The following is a 20,870-nucleotide window of genomic DNA, read 5'->3' as shown; positions in this document are numbered from 1 at the left end:
CCCTAGTTGGGCTTAAGAAAAATCCCACTGAAGTCTCATTTTCAACTTACTTCAGCATCTTTATAAATTTAAATAAAATCTGTTAAACTCCAGTAGTGGCAAATATGGTCATTCTGTTTCTTAGGATTGCTGAAAAACTTAGCCTCATTTTTAAAATTCCAAATCATACAACTTTAGTCATTGGGTGTAGAGTTTTGCTACATGAAATGAGAAACTGCAATGTACTCTGAAGTGTCTTAGGCTCTTCACTGTAAATGCGGGGCAGCTGTTCCTCTCCCCCACTCATTTCCCTGGCTTTTTACACTTCTCCTCCAAAAAGAGTCAGATCATCTCTTGAGAAAATTCATCGTCATTTATAGGCATGTCTTATCTGGTCAGTAAACTTATTAATGACATATTCACCTCTCCAGAAAGATTTAAGTAACATCCTTCCTCCTCTGCCCTGGCTGGATAGCTCAGTTGGTTCAAGTTGTTCTGATATGCAAAGGTTACCCGTTCGATTCCCGGTCAGGGTACATATAGGAACAGATCAATGTTTCTGTCTCTCTCTGTCTCTCTGTCTCTCTCTCAAATCAATAAATAATTTTTTTAAAAAGAGAAATATGCATCTTCCACTTGATTGTTTCCTTTTTATTATTTCCAACTTAAACCAATTGGGAATACTAAACTTGAAAGAATAGTTTCACATGAAATGAGAATCTGCCATTAGGATACTTCCATTTGTCTCTCCAAATACTCTGAGGTGCAGTGTGACCAAAAGCAATCACTATCTTTAATGTCTATTAGTTATTCAAGAATAACAGTCACCTCTGGAGCATATAATTTTCTAAATAAAGAGCCCATTGTGGCCCTGACCAGTTGGCTCAGAGGCAGAGTGTGGGCCCAGCGTGTGGGTATCCTGGGTTCAATTCCCAGTCAAGGCACACAGGAGAAGCGCCCATCTGCTTCTCCACCCCTCCCCCTCTCATCTCTCTCTCTCTCTCTCTCTCTCTCTATCTATCTATCTATCTCTTCCCTTCCTGCAGCCAGGACTCGATTGGAGCAAGTTGGGCCTGAGCTCTGAGGATGGTTTTATGGCCTCCACCTCAGGCACTAAGAAGAGCTTGGTTACTGGGCAATAGAGCGAAGCCCCAGATGAGCAGAGCATTGCTCCCTGGTGGGCATGCCGGGTGGATCCCGGTAGGGCGCATGCGGAAGTCTGTCTCTCTGCCTCTTCTCCTCTCACTTAAAAAAAAAAAATTCCATTGCTACGCAAACTGTTCCAGGTAAAATAACTTTTAAAGCCACTAAAAATTTTTAAAGGCACCAAAAGCGTAAAAGGAAAGACACAGAAATTGCACACTCCCCAAACTTGTTGCTAGCACTCACCAACCCTAGGACCTACAGCCACAAGCTCAGATTCCACGCGTACAGAAGGGGCAAGCGGCTAACAGAGCCCGGTGTGAAAACCCAACGAGCAGCCGAGTATCTGCCAAACTGCTAATTACTCTCATTTCGGTTAGCACAGGATTTCGTTAGTCATTTTCTGAGGAAAGCCCCTATGCCCCTGGATCCTTCCTGAGTCATAATTCCCATCTAAATAAAAAACCAGAACGCAGATACAGAAATGTAACTTCATCATTTATGAATTTATCAAAAACTTTTGTTTCTAGGCAATTCTAATCCCTCTTCAAAATAATAGTTTCATAAAGCAAAACAAATCATATTCTAAAGAACAGTTGTTTACGAGTTATTTCATTTAAGGCCATTGAGATACGATCATTCACACTCGGTCATACATCACATAAACACCTTTAGAAGTACAGAATTATATTATCTTCACATGATCATGATGCGTTAACCTTCTAAATGTACCTCTACATGGTAAAGAATTCTTCCTTTAAGTTGTCTTACATTCAAACTGCAGAAAAATTCAGCAATCCAACAGTGTTAAAAGAAATATAACATTTTAAAAAAATAATTATATCTTTATTACTTATCTTAAATACATATTCTCTTAAACATAGTTTAGAAAACCAAAAAGCAAATAAATGCACAAACTATAATTGATAAAAAGGAAGACAGTGAAGTGCCAAGTGGATTTTTATTGAAATTCTATAAAAATCAGGTTTCAAAATTAAATATGTGATCTCACAGCACTTGCGTTTGTGTGTGTGTAAATATCTACACACACACCTCCAATAAAACTCCACTAACTTTTATCACAGGCAAGGAGAACAAACTGATTGGAATAGTGATGTAGCAATATAAAACAACAAAAAGAAAACACTGTGTGAAAGTCAAACAATGGGAAAAATTAATCCTTCAGAGCTTCCATTAGTCATTAGAATCATTTTACAATAGGTCCTCTGATTTGTGGTGGAGACATGAGCATCTGCAGCATGGGCAGTCAAACTGTTAACAATACCTAATTCTGTACTGTTGCCCCGGGGCCTCCTCTAACTCCTGCACGATGCACAGGGTGGAAGCAAAAGTAGGTTCACAGTTGTGTGTGAAACACAGCTTACTCCTGTATTATTACTTAATTATTGTATTATTTTTCATATAAATAACTGCAAACCTACTTTTGCCCACCCTGTATAATTACTGTTAATGAATTTAATGTAAGCCTTTCTGATAATTCTGAAACACCTTGAGAATACAACTGGAGATGCTGACACTAGAGTATGCCCTAATAAGGTGCGAAAGCATTGCTTTGGTAATTTTTTTATTTTAGTTTGTTCCTATATTAAACTAAAAAGCACATACTATTCTTTTAATTATTATCGATTTTAGAGAGGGGAGACAGAGAGAGGAAGGAAGAAAAAGAAAAAGAGAAAACCACCCATTTGTTGGTCCACTTATTTACGCATCCACTGGGTGGGTCTTGTGTGTGCCCTGACCAGGATCCCACTCGCATCCTGTGTACTGAGATGACGCTCAACCAAGCCAGGGATGCTTTTGTCATTTCAAGCACCCTCTATCTTTAAAGAAATGAGCGGCCACTTTTAATATAAATTTAATGTCTATATTCCAGAGCAGACTGGAAGACTGATTGTCTGCAAATGTTACAAAATGGCAGTTTTAATTTTTAAGTTGTATCAATCACAAGACCACTTTTGGAAAAAATAATAATAATTTGTTAGTATCAGTAACGTGTTCGCAAATAAAAAGTTATCTTAAAATATCTAATTGGTACCAACTGTGCAAAAATAAATGTGGTCAACTTAGACCTAGCATCCCTACACCAACATACCCGCTCCAACCCTTCCTCATACAGTGTATTATATACTACTTAAAAGTTACCAAGAGCCTGACCAGGCAGTGGCACAGTGGATAGAGCGTCGGACTGGGACGCAGAGGACCTAGGTTCGGGACCCAGAGGTCGTCAGCTTGGGCGCAGGCTCATCTGGTTTGAGCAAAGCTCACCAGCTTGAGCCCAAGGTCACTGGCTTGAGCAAGGGGTTACTCTGTTTGCTGTAGCCCCCCCCTCCTCAAGGCACATGTGAGAAAGCAATCAATGAACAACAACTAAGGAGCTGCAATAAAGAACTGATGATTCTCATCTCTCTCCCTTCCTGTCTGTCTGTCCCTCTCTGTCCCTCTCTCTGACCCTCTGTCTCTGCCACACAAAAAAAGAAAATTAAAAAAATAAATGAAAATTAAAAAATAAATAAAAGTTACTAAGAGAATAAATCTTAAATATTCACCAAAAAATGAATCATGTGAGGTGATGGAAGTACTAACTAATGTTACTGCTGCCACCATTTCACAATATGCAAGTGTGTCAAATTATTTCACACTGGCACAGTGTCAGATGTCAATTACACTTCCATAAGGCTGGATGGAGGGGAGAGAAGAACACATATACATAAGCACAAGATCAAACAAGTTACATTGTATTTTGGAATATTTTTATATTAAGTGGAGAACAGCCTCCTTGAGTTGGGATTTTCTTAAACTGTATTTTAAACAGTGATATTTAAACTTAACATGCATTTGTTTTGGCTTGACCAATTTTGCTTTTTTTTTTTTTTTACAGAGACAGAGAGAGAGTCAGAGAGGGAGATAGGGATAGACAGACAGGAACAAAGAGAGATGAGAAGCATCAATCATCAGTTTTTCGTTGCAACACCTTAGTTGTTCATAGATTGCTCTCTCATATATGCCTTGACCGCAGGCCTTCAGCAGACCAAGTAACCCCTTGCTCGAGCCAGCGACCTTGGGTCCAAGCTGGTGAGCTTTGCTCAAACCAGATGAGCCTGTGCTCAAGCTGGCAACCTCGGGGTCTCGAACCTGGGTCTTCTGCATCCCAGTCCGACGCTCTATCCACTGCGCCACTGCCTGGTCAGGCCAATTTTGCTTTTTAACAGAAAACATACTCTGCATTCTATGAAGACTAGTTTCCAAATATGAAACACTAGTGTATAATTGGGGGGGGGGGTGAAGGCAGGAGGAAGAAACAAGCTTTGTTTTAAAGAATAAAATAATAACATGCATTAAATATATGGTTTAAATAAATTAATTTTAAAGCATGAAACATCTGGTGTAGTTATATACTTTTTGCACTGCAATCCTAAAAGTGAACTTTCCTCAGCTTGTGATTTAAATGATAGTTAGGTCCAAAGACCTATATACATCCTTCTATAACTGTTGGGCAGATAAAATATATTATGCTCACTTTGTTAAAAATGGCGCTGCCCACATAAAAGCCCGTCGCCCAGGTAATAATGTTAGTTGCCCCTCTTGCTTGGGATGGGCATGATTATATTAATGTATGTTGGGGAGGGCTTCCGTGCCAAAGGGTTTTAAAAGGAAGAGAGATCACGTTGTTCCTGGAGAAGAGTGATTGCGTTCTAGAAGAAGCCCATGCTGTAGGAGAGCAGAGAAAGGCCACGAGGAGGAGGCCAGGAGAAGCAGCCAAGATGGCGGAGTGCTGAAGAAAAAGCCAGTTTGTGCAGAGAGAAGGAGATGGGGAACACAGGTGAATAAGGCTAGTGAGCTAGAAACCTTTGATTCTAGGAAACTTGGCTAAGTCAGTAGCTTTGAATGAGTGGGTTTGGGAGCCCAGTGTGTGTTTTCACTTGCCCGCTGGGTGCAAGCCAGGATTAAAGGTAATGGCCCACCAGTTTTTGGCTCTGTTGTTTCATTACCATCTCTCCAAATCTAATGAGAACCTGCACAGGCCAGGCGGCTGTGATGGTGGCTGTGGCTACTGGCTTTACAATACCTATCTACATATGAACATCTATATATACCTTTTAATACCCAAACATGTCTTTCTGAAGCTAGTTTATCTTCTTCTATCTGTATACACCTGAATATACCCAGAAATCTTTCTATACCCATATACATTTGAATGCCTATATATGTATGTCTTTCTTCTATTTCCATTTCAAACAAAAACAAGAATGTAAATTTTTTTTTTTTTTGTCTTTGGGAAAAGAACGAGAAATGGAAGCTCTTTTAATGTAAAATTGCCATGGTTGGTTAGTTAAAACAATAGCAGACACATTCCCAATACCAAGATGGATATGAAAAATATAAGTAGCATAGTATCATAAAATGTATAGCTTACTTTGTGCCTTTTCACAGAAGTTTATCTGAAAGCCTAAAGTAAAAGAGATAAGTTCCAGTTCATCTACTGTAAATCAAACAAACCAAAATTAGAACATGACATTGCATTTTCATATTACATTTTGAATAAAACTAATTTAAGAACAGTTCAAATCACATCATCCCCACCATCGCAGATATAACACATTTATCCAATAATTCAACTTTTTCAGATGTAGATGAGCAAGTTTAAATTATAAGAGTTACATTGTCTTTACCTTTGTTTTTCTAATCTATTCAATAAAAAGAATCCCTATTAGCCCATGGAAGTTCCAGGTAATTTTTAAGAGAGATTTGTCAGTTCTTTCAAACTACCAATTCAGAATATTACAAGTTATTTTATTAACTCAAATTACTGACTTAGAACTACTCATGATTAATTACTACGTACTACTCAAAAGCTTTAGTTCATAAATGGTAAAAATCTACACATTTTCTAGTCAATTAGCTACCCTCAAGTGATCAATGAACTATTAAAAAGGAGGCCTGGGCCTGACCTGTGGTGGCGCAGTGGATAAAGCGTCGACCTGGAAATGCTGAGGTCGCCGGTTCGAAACCCTGGGCTTGCCTGGTCAAGGCACGCACATATGGGAGTTGATGCTTCTAGCTCCTCCCCCCCGTCCCTCTCTCTCTCTCTCTCTCTCTCTCTCTCTCTCTGTCTCTCTCTCCTCTCTAAAATGAATAAATAAATTAAAAAAAAAGATTATAAAAAAAAAAAAAAAAAAAGGAGGCCTGATTAAAAAAAAAAAGCCCATGTCCCTCGGAATGATAAGACAGAGAAGCACTTTAGTTATAAAGAGAAAACCGGTGAATTCTCCTTAGAAACGTTAACACATTTGCCAGCTCCAATCGAATCTGGTTGTACCTTATGCATACAGTGTATATAGATATATTTTGTAAAATACACAGAATAAAATAGGCTGTTTGAAACAAAAGCCTTCTTAAAATATTCTTTCTCCTACTTTGTTCTTTGAGTGAATAGGTGGTTTTCTTAACAGTGCACTTAGGCCTGTGTTTATTACTGCTTTGGGGAATAGAATGGGGAAAGTAAATTTAGAATGAGTATCACTCAAGTTTGTATTTATATAAATTCAATCAAAACTTGCAGACAAAAAGAAACAGGACTAAAGGAAGACTATATTTAGTCTTTCCCATCCACTTATCAAAATATTTGGGATTCTAAGAAGATAAGGATGTCAATCACCTATTACAGAGAAAGCCTGAAAAATGCAAATGTAGTTACTTTGACAGGAAGGTACCTTTGGTGCATCCAAGACCTAATGACACAAACGGACACTTCACAGGACAGAAGTCCCCCCACAGGCAGGGCCCAGACACAACCGCTGAAGCTCAGCATGTGCCCTACCAGACCAGCAGCAGAAAGATTTCAGAAAGAAAAAAGAAAAAACGGAGATCCACAGGTCTTCTAAAGCTAAGAGGCTAAAAGCCCGGCTCCTAGCAAGCAAGGCAAGCCAAGGACAAGTCAGGAGGTCAGGGGATGGGCTCCATGGGGTGGAGAGCAGAGGAGCCTGCGCCACAGCTCCAAACCCAGTCTCGCCCTCTCCCACTGGGAAGGCGGGATCCACCTGTACCACAGCTGGGGAGGAAGCTGATGAAACACTGAAACAACTCTAAGGCAACAGATACTACTCCTTTCTGCTCTCAATACCGGCAACAGTCGCTACTAAGTAGCAAAAATGAAAGTGGAGAGGAAAGGCGAACAAAACAGCAACATGAATGGGGCAAGGAGCAAGAAAGAGAAATCTGAAGAGGATGAGAAAGACCAGGTTGGATCTGTCCTCATGGTTAGATAAAAATAAGTTACAAGATAAAGCATAATAAACAGACTCAAAGTTTAAAGGTGTATGTAACTGAGAATGTTAGAATGTCACCAATGACTATCCTAACACTTAGAAATTAACTCCACTTTTTTTTAAGTACATACTCAAAATTCTCAAAACTGCCAGGGCAGAATCGAGGCAAGCAGCTGAACAGGGAGGGATGAAATTCTCCGAGCGTAACTACAGACTTGCTCTTTCCACCGCATCACGATGAAGTAACTAGGTGAACGGATTCTACCCCTCACCCCAACGCCCAGCCCTGCATTACTCTCCCTCAGAACAGACTTCCTAACTGCTAACCAACCCAGAGTCCTCCGTGCAGGCAAGGAAGGGCTGGCTCAATGTTTCCCAGGAATCCCATTCAATCTCATCAGTTAAATCAGATAAAAAGTTATTTAGCTAAATCTTTCTAGACCTCTAAAGAGGACAGATAGATGATAGATAAATAGATAGATAGATAGATAGATAGATAGATAGATAGATAGATAGATAGATGAGATAGATAGGTAATTATAGACAGATAGATGATAAATGGATGCTCTCTAAGTATGTGACTGCCCAGAGATTTTATGTCTACACGAAAAGGAGCCTGTGCAGGTCAGGAAGTCGGTGCTTACAGTACAGCCTTGGGAAAGGAACTCCCGGAGCTCACTGTACAGCCAGGGCAGGGAGGGTCGCAGGGGACCACCGGCATTCTTGTAGGAGCAGGGGGAAATAAAGGGTGGGAAAGTACAGGGGAGGAAAGCTTTCACTGTCCTCAGCTTGATAAAAAACGTGTGGCTCTGCTACAATTAGTCCATGAATACTCATTCACGGCTGTTCAATTTCTGAGGTCTCCTTTGTACCAAATATTCTGTCTTGAATGTTGTCTTTCCATTCACATCCTTTAAGTCCTGCATCTAGGTGCTAGGTATCGCCTGAAAATCTTGCTAATAACCAGTGAATTTTTAAAATCTGAAACGCCTCACTCTTCTTTAGGCTGGTGAGTTAGCAGTACCCTGGGACCTGACTTGACACGATCCCTTCTATTCCTGAATCCGCCTCACTTCCGGCAGAGTCTTCTCTGGGCCCTGACTGGCTGACACGACTCAGAGAGCTCAGAGAACCATGTCGACCTGTAAAAGCAATGGCGACCTGTCGGACAGGTGGACTAAAACCCGCCTCTACTAGGGGGCGTTACTTAACTTAAACATCAGTTCCCACGTTGATGAAAGGAGACTATGCCCAACTACCAGGAAAGGATGCCTGTGAGCATCAAATTAGGTAAGGATAGAGAAAAAGAGCCATGTTAACTATTAGTTTCTCTTTGTGAGTCTGAATTCAAGTTTCCCAGGCTGTATTATCTGGGCCATCTCTATCTTTTAGAGATTTAGATTGCAAAGGAGATTGACCTGGACTACGTAGGATAGAGTTAAGAGAAGTTAAATAAAGTGGGGGGGGCTCTGTCCTGGCTGAACGGCGCGTAGAGCATCATCCCAACGCGCAAAGACTGTGGGTTTGTCCCCAGTCACGGCACACACAGGAACAGGCCAACGTTTCTGTCTGTCTGTTTCTCTCTCCCTTCCTCTCTCTCTAAAATAGATAAACAAATTTTTTAAAAAGAGAGAACTTCACAAAAAAAGAAAACGACTCAAAATACAGAATTAACTAATATCCCACCTTCATCAAGTTTAAGTACACTCTAAGATGCATGAAAGGAAAATGTAACAAAAGAAGTATCCTAAAAGCAACATATCTCTCTACTTTTAACATTTTAACTCTAGGGTGGCGCTCATTTTTAAGGGAACACAGCATAATGCAATCTGTGCTTTCAGGGGGTCTAATTTTCTGAGCTAGACTTTTATCAGGTTGTATCCAATAAATGGCAAAAGAAAGAGTATGCTATACACTGGAAAAAGCAAGCAATTCTTGAGTTTAGAACTATATATATCCAATGTCCGCACAATTTAGGTCTTTAAAATTAAGATAAAGTCACCCTTCTATCGTCTTGAAAATCAGAGTAAATAGTGACAGTCCGATATAATCAGACATAGGGCATCTCAAAAAGATTTTATATACTCCAATGTTATTAGGAGAAAGAAAATATTGATTTCAAATCCACATTTTTCTTAACAGATACGATTCATTACACTTGAAAGTTTATGTCTTTTTAAAGTAGAATCACACTATCATATTTTTACTTAAATTGATATTTATAGAATGTACATCTGAGGGTAAACAGATCAGTCCATCAGTTTTCTGATACTCTGTATTTGAAATAGAAGAACTGTTTAGATCAGTGTATTTAGAGAACCAGAGGCACTTGCAACACTTACTACATTTCCTATAACAAGTACTTTACAAAGGCCTCCATGTGTTTCAGAATCAAGTATAGATTTTAACAATTCTTTAAAGTTTTTTAAAACAAACATACATTAGCTAGCTGAGGAAAGTTTATTTTTTCCTGCTTTGTCTTCTGTAATAAATTTACCTTCTTGTGTTTGTGAGAGCTTTTAAATCTATTATATTTTAAGTGACTAGTAACTAAAGCAGGTAATCATCTCTAATAATGATTCTTATATACTTAAACATATTTTAGAATTTCTTTTACATGTATTAATCTAATGATGTGATTCTCATCATAGCCCTATAAGGCAGGTATTATCCCTGTTTTCACAGATGAAATACTCAGAGTTCAGAAAGGGTAGGTAATCTCCCCAGGGTCACAGAGCTTGGACACGCTAGAACAGTCACCTGAACCCAGGGAAAATAAAGATTCATACTCATCGAGCCTATTCTGAAAGAGAACGCTCAATAATGAAAAATGGAAATCAACAGGTTAGAGAGAAAGATGGGACCCATTAATAATAAAGCTAAAGAAAACTGTGAGTGGATCATGAGGGCTTAGCGACCACCTACTACTAATAATAAAAGAGCCCTCTACAAATAACAGTATTGCTGCCTGACCTGTGGTGGCGCAGTGGATACAGTGTCAACCTGGAATGCCAAGGTCTCGGGTTCAAAACCCCGCGGCTTGCCTGGTCAAGGCACATGTGAGAAGCAACTACTATGAGTTGATGCTTCCCACTCCTCTCCCCCTTCCCTCTCCCTCTCTCCCTCTCTCCCTCTCTCCCTCTTTCTCTCTCTCTCTCTCTCTCTCCTCTCTCTAAAAATCAATAAATAAAGTCTAAAAAAATAAGTAACAGTATTGTTGCTACTAGCAGTGAGGATGGCATGTCAGCAGCATGCTTTATATGCATTCTCAAAGTACTTGTTGGGTAAGCAGTATGCCGACTTTCCAGCTGAGAAGCTGAGGCTTGAAGAGGCTAAGTATCTTGCCCACAATCACAAAACTCTTAAATACTGATCAGGGGATTCAAATCCAGGACTCCGGAGCTCTGGATCTTAAGCATTATGATAACAGGAAAACAACATTTCCCGACTTGGACCACTCGAGCCGCAAACATCAAGGGCAGTCCAAGCTGGGAAATGCTAGGAAGGTGTGCAGGGCTATCCAGCGCCCCACACAGTGCTTATCACACAGAAGGACATCAAGGGTCTGTCACAGGACCCTTGTGTGTCTTCCCTAATGTCCCAGAACTGAATCCGCCCTTTGAGGGAGCGTGGTTGTTAACAGCTCCCAGAGAGGCAGTGTTTGAACGGCAAGTAGAAGCAGACTGTGGGAAAGCGGTGGGAATACAGCAACCGTCTTTTAAGGACCATCTCGGTGAAGTCTGACCTACAAAGCCAAAGGTGTCTGGTAGATGAAGTATTGGAGGTTAGGCCCTAATAGTATGAAACAAACCAAAAAAAAGATCCTAAATTGCTGCGTCGGATGCTTTATGACCTGAACTCAGCCGGACAACATCCTGAGAACGTCAAGCTTGTCTCTTCATTCTGAGTAATCCAAAGAGGTTCAAGAACAGGTACAACAAACAGCTTCCTGAGTCAACCAAGACTGTATGTACTCAGACTCAAAAAAGGAAAGTCCACCACTAATTCCAAGAAAAGTGTGATGTCCTCCTTTCTCCCTTTAGACAGGGTTCAGCTTATTAGAAAGTTTTGCTCGTTAGGTATACAAACAGGGGTGGGGAGGAGAATGAACAGCATCCAAATAATTCCTGACCACAGTGTGACTTTCTTTGCATTCCTACAATATTCCAAGCCCTGCCCCCTTCGGAAACTTCACACACACTGTGCCTTCTGCTTAGAACTCTCTTGCTTAGCATACAAGAGCCAGCTTCCCAGAAGGGTCATTTCTGACCATCTTATCAAAGCAGAATACCCTCTCCCCAAGTATCCTCTACCACAGAACCCAGCTGGTTACCTTCAGAACTTTTCTCCATTAGTCATTCTTCTTATTAGCCTGCAGACTGTCTCCCCTCCCCCACCCTATCAGGGGAGTCAACTCCATCAGGGATGAGACTGTCCAATTCACTCTTTTCTGTACTGTATATCCAGGTCTGGAGAGGACTATGTCTGACACTGGGCAAATGCTCAATAAATATTTTTTGGAAAAAAAATATATATTTATATACCTTTTCAAACTACCAACCTTCTTACCAGCCCCCCAAAAAATACCACTCCCCCCAAAAAGAACTTATATTATTTTTATGTTACTCATTTTAGATAAGCAATACTTAATTGTCATTTTGCTCTTTCATTTTTCCCACCATCACCAACTAGACTCTCAAGCTGTAAGATCAGGAAACCCAAATTATACCTCAACTGTACACCGTACTTTGCAACACCCAGTAGTTGATTCAGTCTGAATTCATTGTTGGAGGGCCTGCACAGGAATGTCTCCTCTAGGCTCTGACATCATCCTCTCCATATATCACCCACCATTCTTTATGTATATAAAAATTATCTCAGAAGGAGGGTGACAAGGATTATAAAAATGAATATAATCTTGTCTCTGCTTCCTGAATTACACACGCTCTCACCAACACAAAATAGTCAGTCCATGTTGAACCTTAGACACATGGTGAAGACAGGCCAGAAGATCAGAATCAAAGAATAAAACTACGATCACACTACCAAGGGTACTCCCACTGAGTCTGCTAATAATTTAAAACTAAGCAGTTTGCTAAAGTTGTCAAGAGATTTCTGAGATTCTCTTTTAAAAATAGCACTGCTACTTGAAATGCCCCAGTAAACTAATGGAAACGGTCCCTGCCTGACGGGCTGGGGCCTGGTATTTTCACAGGACCCCCTGTCAAGAGCCACACAGAGATCACAGGCATTTCCAGTGGGGAAAGCCCTTAATTAGGAGAGCTGCCTCGGATGTCCACCCCTGCACACCGCCACTTTGACCCCGGCCTTTCTATTTCCTGTATCTCTCCATCGAAACCGAATTCGCTGTTTATTTTTATTTATTTTTTTTTTCTGCATGCAATGCGAACACAGAAATCCCTGGCCCGGAACAAATGGCTTCTCCCCGGGTCGATGGCTGTCCCTAACCACCTCCCAGGTGGCCGAGGCCTGAGCAAAGCCCCGCGCCTCCCAGCTCGCGGGCACCCTGCAGAAGTTCAGAAAGGCAGGGTCCACCAGGACCGCGGGGACCCGAGCTCAGCTCGGCGGTCCGGCTGCCGCTGGGCCCCAGAGGGAAGCAAGATGGCACTGCGCGGGGCCCCACTGCGGCGGTGGTGGCGGCAGGGCGCGAGCAGGGCTCGGGGCGCGGGGCCGAGGGGCGCCCGGCTGGGGCTCCGCCGCCGCCGCCGGCTACCTGCGCGCAGCAGCCAGGGGCGGGGGCCCAGGCCCCGGGCGCCTCCCGCCCCGTCCCCGTCGGAGCCGCGCGCCCCCGGAATGATGGCGGGGCGCGCGCCAGGTAAGGGCGGCCGCGCGGGGGGCGCCGGGGCCCGGCCGGGCCAGGTGGGCCCCGGGTCGGCGCGCAGGCAGCCGGGCGGGGAGGGCCCAGGCCGGGCGCCGACGGAGGCCGCGGCCGGGGCCTGCGCGGAGAGCGGGTCGGGGATCGGAGCCCGGAGCGCGGAGCGCGGGGCCCGGGGGCCGGCCCGGGGCGGGGCGGGGAGCCGCGGGGGCAGCAGCGCGGCCCCGGACGCTCGCTCGCTCGCTCCGCTCCGCCGGCTCCAGCGGCGTCTGCGGCGGCGGGGACAGGCCGCGGCGGCCCGACGGCGGCGCCCGGGGCTCGGGCTGGCGGCGCGGCCGCCTTCCTTACCCTGCATGCTGCTGACGGCCGCGTGGCCGGGCGCCGGGGACCCCGCGGGGCCCGGGGTGCCGCTGCCGCTGCCGCCCCCGGAGCCGCCGCCGCCGCTCGGGCTGGGAGCCGCCATTGTTGGGAGTGAGGAGCCGAGCGGCGCCGCGGCGGCTGCAATGCAGCAAGCTCGGCCTCTCGCTCGGCCGAGGGGCGCGGCCTCCGCCCGCCTTGGGCCCGCCCCCGACACGCCCCGGTCCCGCCCCCGACACGCCCCCGCCCGGGCCTGAAGCCGCGCTGCGCCAGATGCGGAGCTGGAGGACCGCCCAGGTCGTGGTGGCCGACCCGAAAGGCGGTCGGGCAGAGAAGAGTTCTGCACCCCGGCTGCGGACCCGCCCGCAGGGCCTGAAGCGCTGTGCAGAATTAAGAGTGTGTGTGCATGACGGGGAATAAGAGCATACATAGCTTGTGTCATTCCCACGGAGGTCTGTGACCTCCAGAGGTTCAAGAACCCACTTGTTGGATGGATCTCAGAACCCAACATCAGCATGCTAAAGCTGAAAGGGGTCATGTTTCTGGTCTGATCGATGACGCGGACCATGCAGAAGGGGCTTGGCACTAGCTCTGGTGCCATCTGAAGCCCCTGTGGAGCTCTGCCTAACACCCCAGCCCCTCTGCACTGGCCTGGCCTGGGAGCTCTCGAAACTACTGAGTCAGAACCTACATTTTAATAATATCCCCAGGTAATATGTGTATGCCAGAACCCCCTCCTCCAACCTCCTTCCACCCAGACCTCATTAGCTGTGCTGAGACTTCCTCATAGCATGTTGGAAACGTGTCCTCCACCAAAAGAGCCCTGCCTTCTTGCTCCAAACCCAACCTTATGAAATAGATTGCCCAAGGGCTTAGGAAAAGTGAGCTGGAAGGTGGGGGGCAATAAAGATAAATTGAAGGTGAGGGCAGGGAGGTGTACCCAAGTCCGATCTGCCACTCCTCAGAGGGTTTGGCTGACTAAGCAACATCTCCAAGTCCAGATCATTATGAGGATGGCCAAACCCACATCTAAGGAATCAGTACTCTTGTGGGTTCTGGGGAATCCTAACTGTGGGCTTCTGAGAGGGAAAATTTCATCAGAACCAGAAAGGGAAGTTTCCCATCCAGGCTGTTCAGCCCGGAGCACAGACGACATAGTCTATCTACACTTTCTGCGTAATGTTGATACAAGAGAAATAACAAAGGACAAAACAAAAGACTGAGCTTTGGCTCCCTACCATTCTCCCCTGGTAAGGTATATAGATTGGTAGATGACTTTCTTTTCTTCAGAGTTTACAGTAGTGCCTGGAGGAGTTACTATTAATTATCAAATGAAATTCTTCTTTCAAAACAACAACACAACTTGCCAAAGATTAGAAAAAATGGATGCGTCCCTGGCTGGTTGCTCGGTGGGTAGAGCATCCTCCTAGAGTGCGGAGATTGCTAGTCTTGGTACGAAAAGCAATCAGGGGTGCACACCTCAGTGGAATGAGTTGATGCTTTCCACCCCCCCATGCACACACACACACACTTCTCTCTCTCAAAAAAAAAAAATTGAAGCAGAAAAATACACACCATGCATTTCCATTGGGATTGGCCACCTTGGTATACTGAGAAAAAGCATCAACACTTTGCTGACAAATGACCCAAGTGCAGTATCCTGAGATGCCAAATCATTCTATCTGAGCAATTTTCTGACACTTAATTCCAGAATTAACCTGCCAGTAGTTTCCTCACCAGTTCCTGTTGTCTAAATGTCAGTGTGTGTGTGTGTGTGTGTGTGTTCTCATTTCTAGTTCTTCTAGTTCCAAAATCCCAACCCCATTTATTGACATAGATACTTGATCTATTCAATGTCTTCTGTAATAGTGCTAAAAGCCCCCCTTTCTAATTATATGCATTTTTAATAGAAACTTATTAATTCCTAGAGGCAACAGTAAAGATTAGGCAACTACTAGGGAAAAAATGTTTTAAATAGTTTCCCAATATTGTTTTAGATTATATATAGGTTATATTTAAGTTTGTTCAAAAAGAGTTTAATAAAGTAAGGAAAACAATGACCTGGTATAGTTAAATCAACAAATAAAAATATATGTAACAAGTAAACTCAAGGAAAAAATATTCAACCTAGAAAATTCATTCAGGAAAATTAAAAGAGTAATATAAAACTAATCGAGTTTTGCCTGACCTGTGGTGGTGCAGTGGATAAAGCGTCAACTTGGAAATGCTGAGATCGCCGGTTCGAAACCCTGGGCTTGCCTGGTCAAGGCACATATGGGAGTTGATGCTTCCAGCTCCTCCCTTCTCTCTCTCTGTCTCTCCTCTCTGTCTCTCCCTCTCCTCTCTAAAATGAATAAATTAAAAAAAAAAATTTTTAAATTTAAAACTAATCGAGTTTTTTTGTTTAATAGCGCCTAATGCTGGGTTTGTGGTAACACTGACGGTACTCTTGCATTGATATTAGTATTGTAAATTGCTGGGTGAAAGCCAGGAAACATGACCATCAATTATATCTGCCTATGGGCAAAATGAGGAAGGACCTCAGTGTGTTCACATTGATGACATCATAAGATGTCATACTTTTCATACTTTTTCATATGCTTCCATTTCTCTTATGCGTGATGGGTTCTTTTCTTTTCTTATAAACAGACTTGTGTCCCCAAATATTTTTTGTTGAAATTCTAACTCCCCGTATCTCAGAAAGTGATTGTATTTGGAGATAAGACTTTTTAAAGAGGTAATTAAAGTAAAATGAGGTCATATGAGTGGACCCCAACCTAAGATGACTGGTGTTCTCATAAGAAGCATAGGACACAGACACACCCCGAGGGAAGACCAGGAGAGGACACAGGGAGTTGAGGCCATCTACAAGCCAAGGGGAAAACGCAGAACAAACCAACCCTGCCAACACCTTCAGCTCAGACTTCCCGCTTCCAAGTGTGTGAGGTAATAAATTTCTGTTGTTTAAGCTACCCAGTTTCTGGTATTTGGTTACAACAGCCCTAACTAATTCACATATGGTTCAAAAACTGTGTAGTTTAAATATATATATAACCTTTGTGGAAATAATGATAGCAGTTGGCATAGTGTTGGGGGAGAGGGAAAGGCAGTTAGGCTATATGTATCAATAACCAGCACATTCACATTTTTCTTTTAAAATTTTATTTATTTATTTATTTATTTATTTATTTTTAGTGAGAGGAAGGGAGACAGTGAGACAGACTCCTGCATGAGTCCCAACCGGAATCTACTCGGCAACCCCGTCTAAGGCTGATGCTTGAGTCAACTGAGTTACCCTCAGTGCTGGCGCTGACACTCAAACCAGTCAAGCCACTGGGTACGGGAGAAGAAGAGGGAGAGAAGAGGGAGAGGGAGAGAAGGGGAAGAGGAAGAGAACGAGGAGGGGTAGAGAAGCAGGTGGTTGCTTCTTATGTGTGCCCTGACCGAGAATGGAACCCGAGACATCCATAAGCCGGGCCAATGCTCTATCCACTGAGCAAACGGGCCAGGGTCAGCAAATTCACATTTATAAGTGCTCCTTAAGAAAAATCCCCGCATGGGCTTAAAATTCTTGGCTCTGCCATGTAGTGACTTTTCCTCCCCACTAGATGATAGGACTACCAGATTGAGACCGTTGATTTGAACAATGTATGGCAAGGTCAGAACGCTTTGTCCTGACAGAGGCTGCAGAGAAGGGTAATGTCTATATAGCCCCTGCTCAGAGCATCTTTGTTGAGGACTAACTTGCTGGTTCTTTCTGATCCATCTGCCTCAGTGGTTAGTTTAAGAAAACATTTTTTGACCTGTGGTGGCACAGTGGATAACGGGTCAACCTGGAACACTGAGGTCACCAGTTCAAAACCCTGGGCTTGCCCGGTCAAGGCACATATGGGAGTTGATACTTCCTGCTCCTCCCCCTCTTCTCCCTCTCTCTCCTAAAATAAATAAAGTCTTTTAAAAAAATAAATAAAATGCTATTATGCTAAGATATACACTGTTTATTTAAAAATAAAACATTTTCTACTTCATATGCCAAATAAATTTAAAGTAAGCTATAACTGGATGTCACCGTAGGACCCCAATTTCAGCCACTGAGAAGATAATGAGAAGGGTCAGACACCTCTATTTGGCTGAAACAATTACCAGACTTTCCCTATAAGTGCTCAGCAGTGGGCTTTGAGTGAAATCCATCTTCTGTCCATCTCCAGAGCACTGAGGGCTCAGGACCAGGTCATCCAATGTCTGATTTTGCCTCTTTAGGGCTGCAGGCTGTACAGATTTCTAGATATTGGTTGAACATTGCATTGAATTGAAAATAAAGGGCATGTGAGAAGCTTTGACTGTTTTATGCCAACAAAAGAACCAAAGCTCTGCCTGGTTCCAAGAAAAAAAAAGACATTAATTTTGACGATCAATAATCATGCATGGGTATAAAGATTTATAGGTAAATCTTCATCACAACATTATAAAAGGAAAAAAATAGAAATACCTCACTACCTCTAAGTGAGAGGTAATATTGGTAGTATAAGCTATGGTCTGACCAGATACAAATATAGACTATAAAGATCTGATTCTCATCTGTTAGAACTTGACCTACTGCCTGTCCTCATATTTTATATTATTAATCCTCCCTATTTAAAAAGTAAATAAAACTAAAGTGGAAAAAGGTAATGACATGTGAATGGTAAACCCTAGGTGGTGGGCAGACAGAAAACAGTCAATAATGACATAGAATATCTTTCTTAAAAACCAACAGATATAAAAATATTTTATATGTTTTTCTGTTGACCTTTCTAACATAGGCATTATCTCAGATACAAGCTCCCGTTAGTTCAAAGAAAGGTAATCTTTAACTAAACTCAACTCATTTATTCAAAGTCATTCTTTCCCTGATTCTGTCAGTTTTTAGACAGAAACTGGCAGACTGGCCCAGATAGCTCCCATAATGAAGGTACATTCTAATACTAAGTGAGAGTTGTAAGACTTTCACAGGATACCACATCAAATTTTGTTATAAATAAATAAAATTTCATAAAGAACTAGACTTTTACCACTTTTCATTGACTTGATTTACCTCTGTTTCCTGTACATCATCTCCATCTTCCCCTTCCTTTATATTTCTCTAACAAACAGACTCTATCTTTCTGCTTCTCTCTCTGAATCATGGTGTCTCGGCCTCTGTATTCTTGGCATCTTGGTCTTAGATACTTTGTTGTGGGGTGTATTGCAGGTCCTGTGCATTACGGAATATTCGACAGCATCTCGGACTTCTACCCAGTAGATGTCGGGGCACCAACACCCCTGCCCCTAGTCAGGCTGTCAAAAATACTTTCAGACATCATCAAATGTCCCTTAGGAACAAGACTGCCTCTCATTGAGAACCATTGATCCAAATTCTCTTTACTATGGATTTAGAGTATATTTTATTTTATTTATTTTTTTTTTTTTTCATTTTTCTGAAGCTGGAAACGGGGAGAGACAGTCAGACAGACTCCTGCATGCGCCCGACCGGGATCCACCCAGCACGCCCACCAGGGGCGACGCTCTGCCCACCAGGGGGTGATGCTCTGCCCATCCTGGGCGTCGCCATGTTGCGACCAGAGCCACTCTAGCGCCTGAGGTAGAAGCCACAGAGCCATCCCCAGCGCCCGGGCCATCTTTGCTCCAATGGAGCCTTGGCTGCGGGAGGGGAAGAGAGAGACAGAGAGGAAAGCGCGGCGGAGGGGTGGAGAAGCAAATGGGCGCTTCTCCTGTGTGCCCTGGCCGGGAATCGAACCCGGGTCCTCCGCACGCTAGGCCGACGCTCTACCGCTGAGCCAACCGGCCAGGGCCTTATTTTCTTTCTGAGAGAGACAGACAGACAGGAAGGGAAAGAGATGAGAAGCATCAGCTCATAGTTGTGACACTTTAGTTGTTCATTGATTGTTTCTCATACGTGCCTTGACCCTGGGGGCTACAGCCAAGCCAGTGACCTCAAACTTAAGCCAGTGCCTTTGGCTCAAGCCAGAGACCTTGGGGTCAGGTCTATGATCCCATGCTCAGGCCAGCAACCCTGTGCTCAAGCCAGTGACCTCGGAGTTTCAAACTTTGGTCCCCAGCGTCCCAGGTCGACACTATCTACTGCACCACCACCTGCTCAGGCAGTATTTCTTTCTTGAGAGTTCCCCTAGGGCCTAGAGTATATTAGTGAGCAATCCTGTTCAAACACCTGTAGAGGCCAGCTAGCAAAGGAGTGTACAGATATAAAGAAACCTGATTAAAAGGAGGGTCCCAATTATGAGCAAACGGGAAATGGCATGCACCATAAAAGGTGTTCACACTCAAAGTAAGAATGTTTAGAGTTGTGATAGCCAAATGTATACATGCTTCCAGTTTCCAGGCCCTGAGCTGAGATGATCACATCAGCATCGGAGAGAGAGGGGTCCTGGGTAGAATGCTGCAAGCTTTAATGAGTGCAGTTTATGCCTCATTCTTGGTAACCAGTTTCTTCCAAGATGGAGCTTCTGTTTTGTGTCTTCCGTGACATGCTGCTGCTTCTGAATAGCTCCAGAGGCAACCCGAATCTCTCTGCAGGGGCTTTCTCTAAGACCTTCTAAAACAGACTACTGTTGCTAATTAACTTTATTTTCTCTCTGTTCTCCTAACATCACATAATAAATAGGCTATGTTCTGAGAAAAAAAAAATTTAAACCCTGGTGTCTGGTTAAACTTAATCATTTTCTCTCTGTGTTCCCCAATGTTCAGATCCTTTGTGCTAATTAACAGTGACAGATGAGTCACTTGTCTTGCTGTCTCCCCAGTGGAAGAAAAAGCTTGCTTCTCTTAATGATCTGGGAGACCTTCAGGAGTCACCACATGGTCCTGGAAGCTTCTGTCTGAGGGAGGAAAGATTAATCTGAAAAAAAAAAAACAAAAACACAAAAACTCCAGGGCAGACAGAAGCTCCAACATGGGCAGCTGTCCAGCCGTCCCCAGCATCAGACAGCAGGGACAGATGGAACTTCCCACTGCTCAATGCGGATGGAGTTTTTGGGAGTCCTGGCCATTGAGGCGAGGTAAATGTCACAGACCCAGCAAGGACAAGGTCTGGTTGTCCAAAGTTGGAAGGGTCATCAGCCCAGAAAGGGATCAAGTAGACTAAAGTGAAGAAGGCCCACAGGTGGCAACAAGTGACCACGTGGAAAAAAGTAGAAGTCAGTTAAAAAGGGGTTAAGACTAGATGCTTATGGGGACAGAAGAAAGAGAATTCTGGATGCTGGAAGGTTTAG

At 43.5% G+C, this 20,870-nt stretch overlaps 1 protein-coding gene across 3 annotated transcripts in view; it reads right to left on the bottom strand.

Moving 5' to 3' along the window:
* The window catches only part of MAP2K4 (mitogen-activated protein kinase kinase 4), a 96,438-nt gene extending 82,675 nt beyond the window's left edge, over positions 1–13,763 (bottom strand). The window contains exons 1-2 of one of the 3 annotated variants that reach the window (XM_066264287.1): positions 13,594–13,763; positions 5,558–5,623 (exon numbers count right to left, since the gene is read on the bottom strand). In XM_066264287.1, the coding sequence (XP_066120384.1) occupies positions 5,558–5,623; positions 13,594–13,708 (181 nt within the window). In that variant the 5' untranslated portion in view covers positions 13,709–13,763. The remainder of the gene's footprint in view (positions 1–5,557; positions 5,624–13,593) is intronic. The other 2 variants (XM_066264288.1, XM_066264289.1) reach the window with 2 other exon arrangements.
* Between the last annotated feature and the right edge of the window lie 7,107 nt (positions 13,764–20,870).

Source organism: Saccopteryx bilineata, chromosome 2 (genome assembly GCF_036850765.1).
Source record: "Saccopteryx bilineata isolate mSacBil1 chromosome 2, mSacBil1_pri_phased_curated, whole genome shotgun sequence".
Taxonomy (NCBI): domain Eukaryota; kingdom Metazoa; phylum Chordata; class Mammalia; order Chiroptera; family Emballonuridae; genus Saccopteryx; species Saccopteryx bilineata.
Note: the sequence above shows the minus strand (reverse complement) of the source record. Positions and strands in the feature narration are given on the sequence as shown.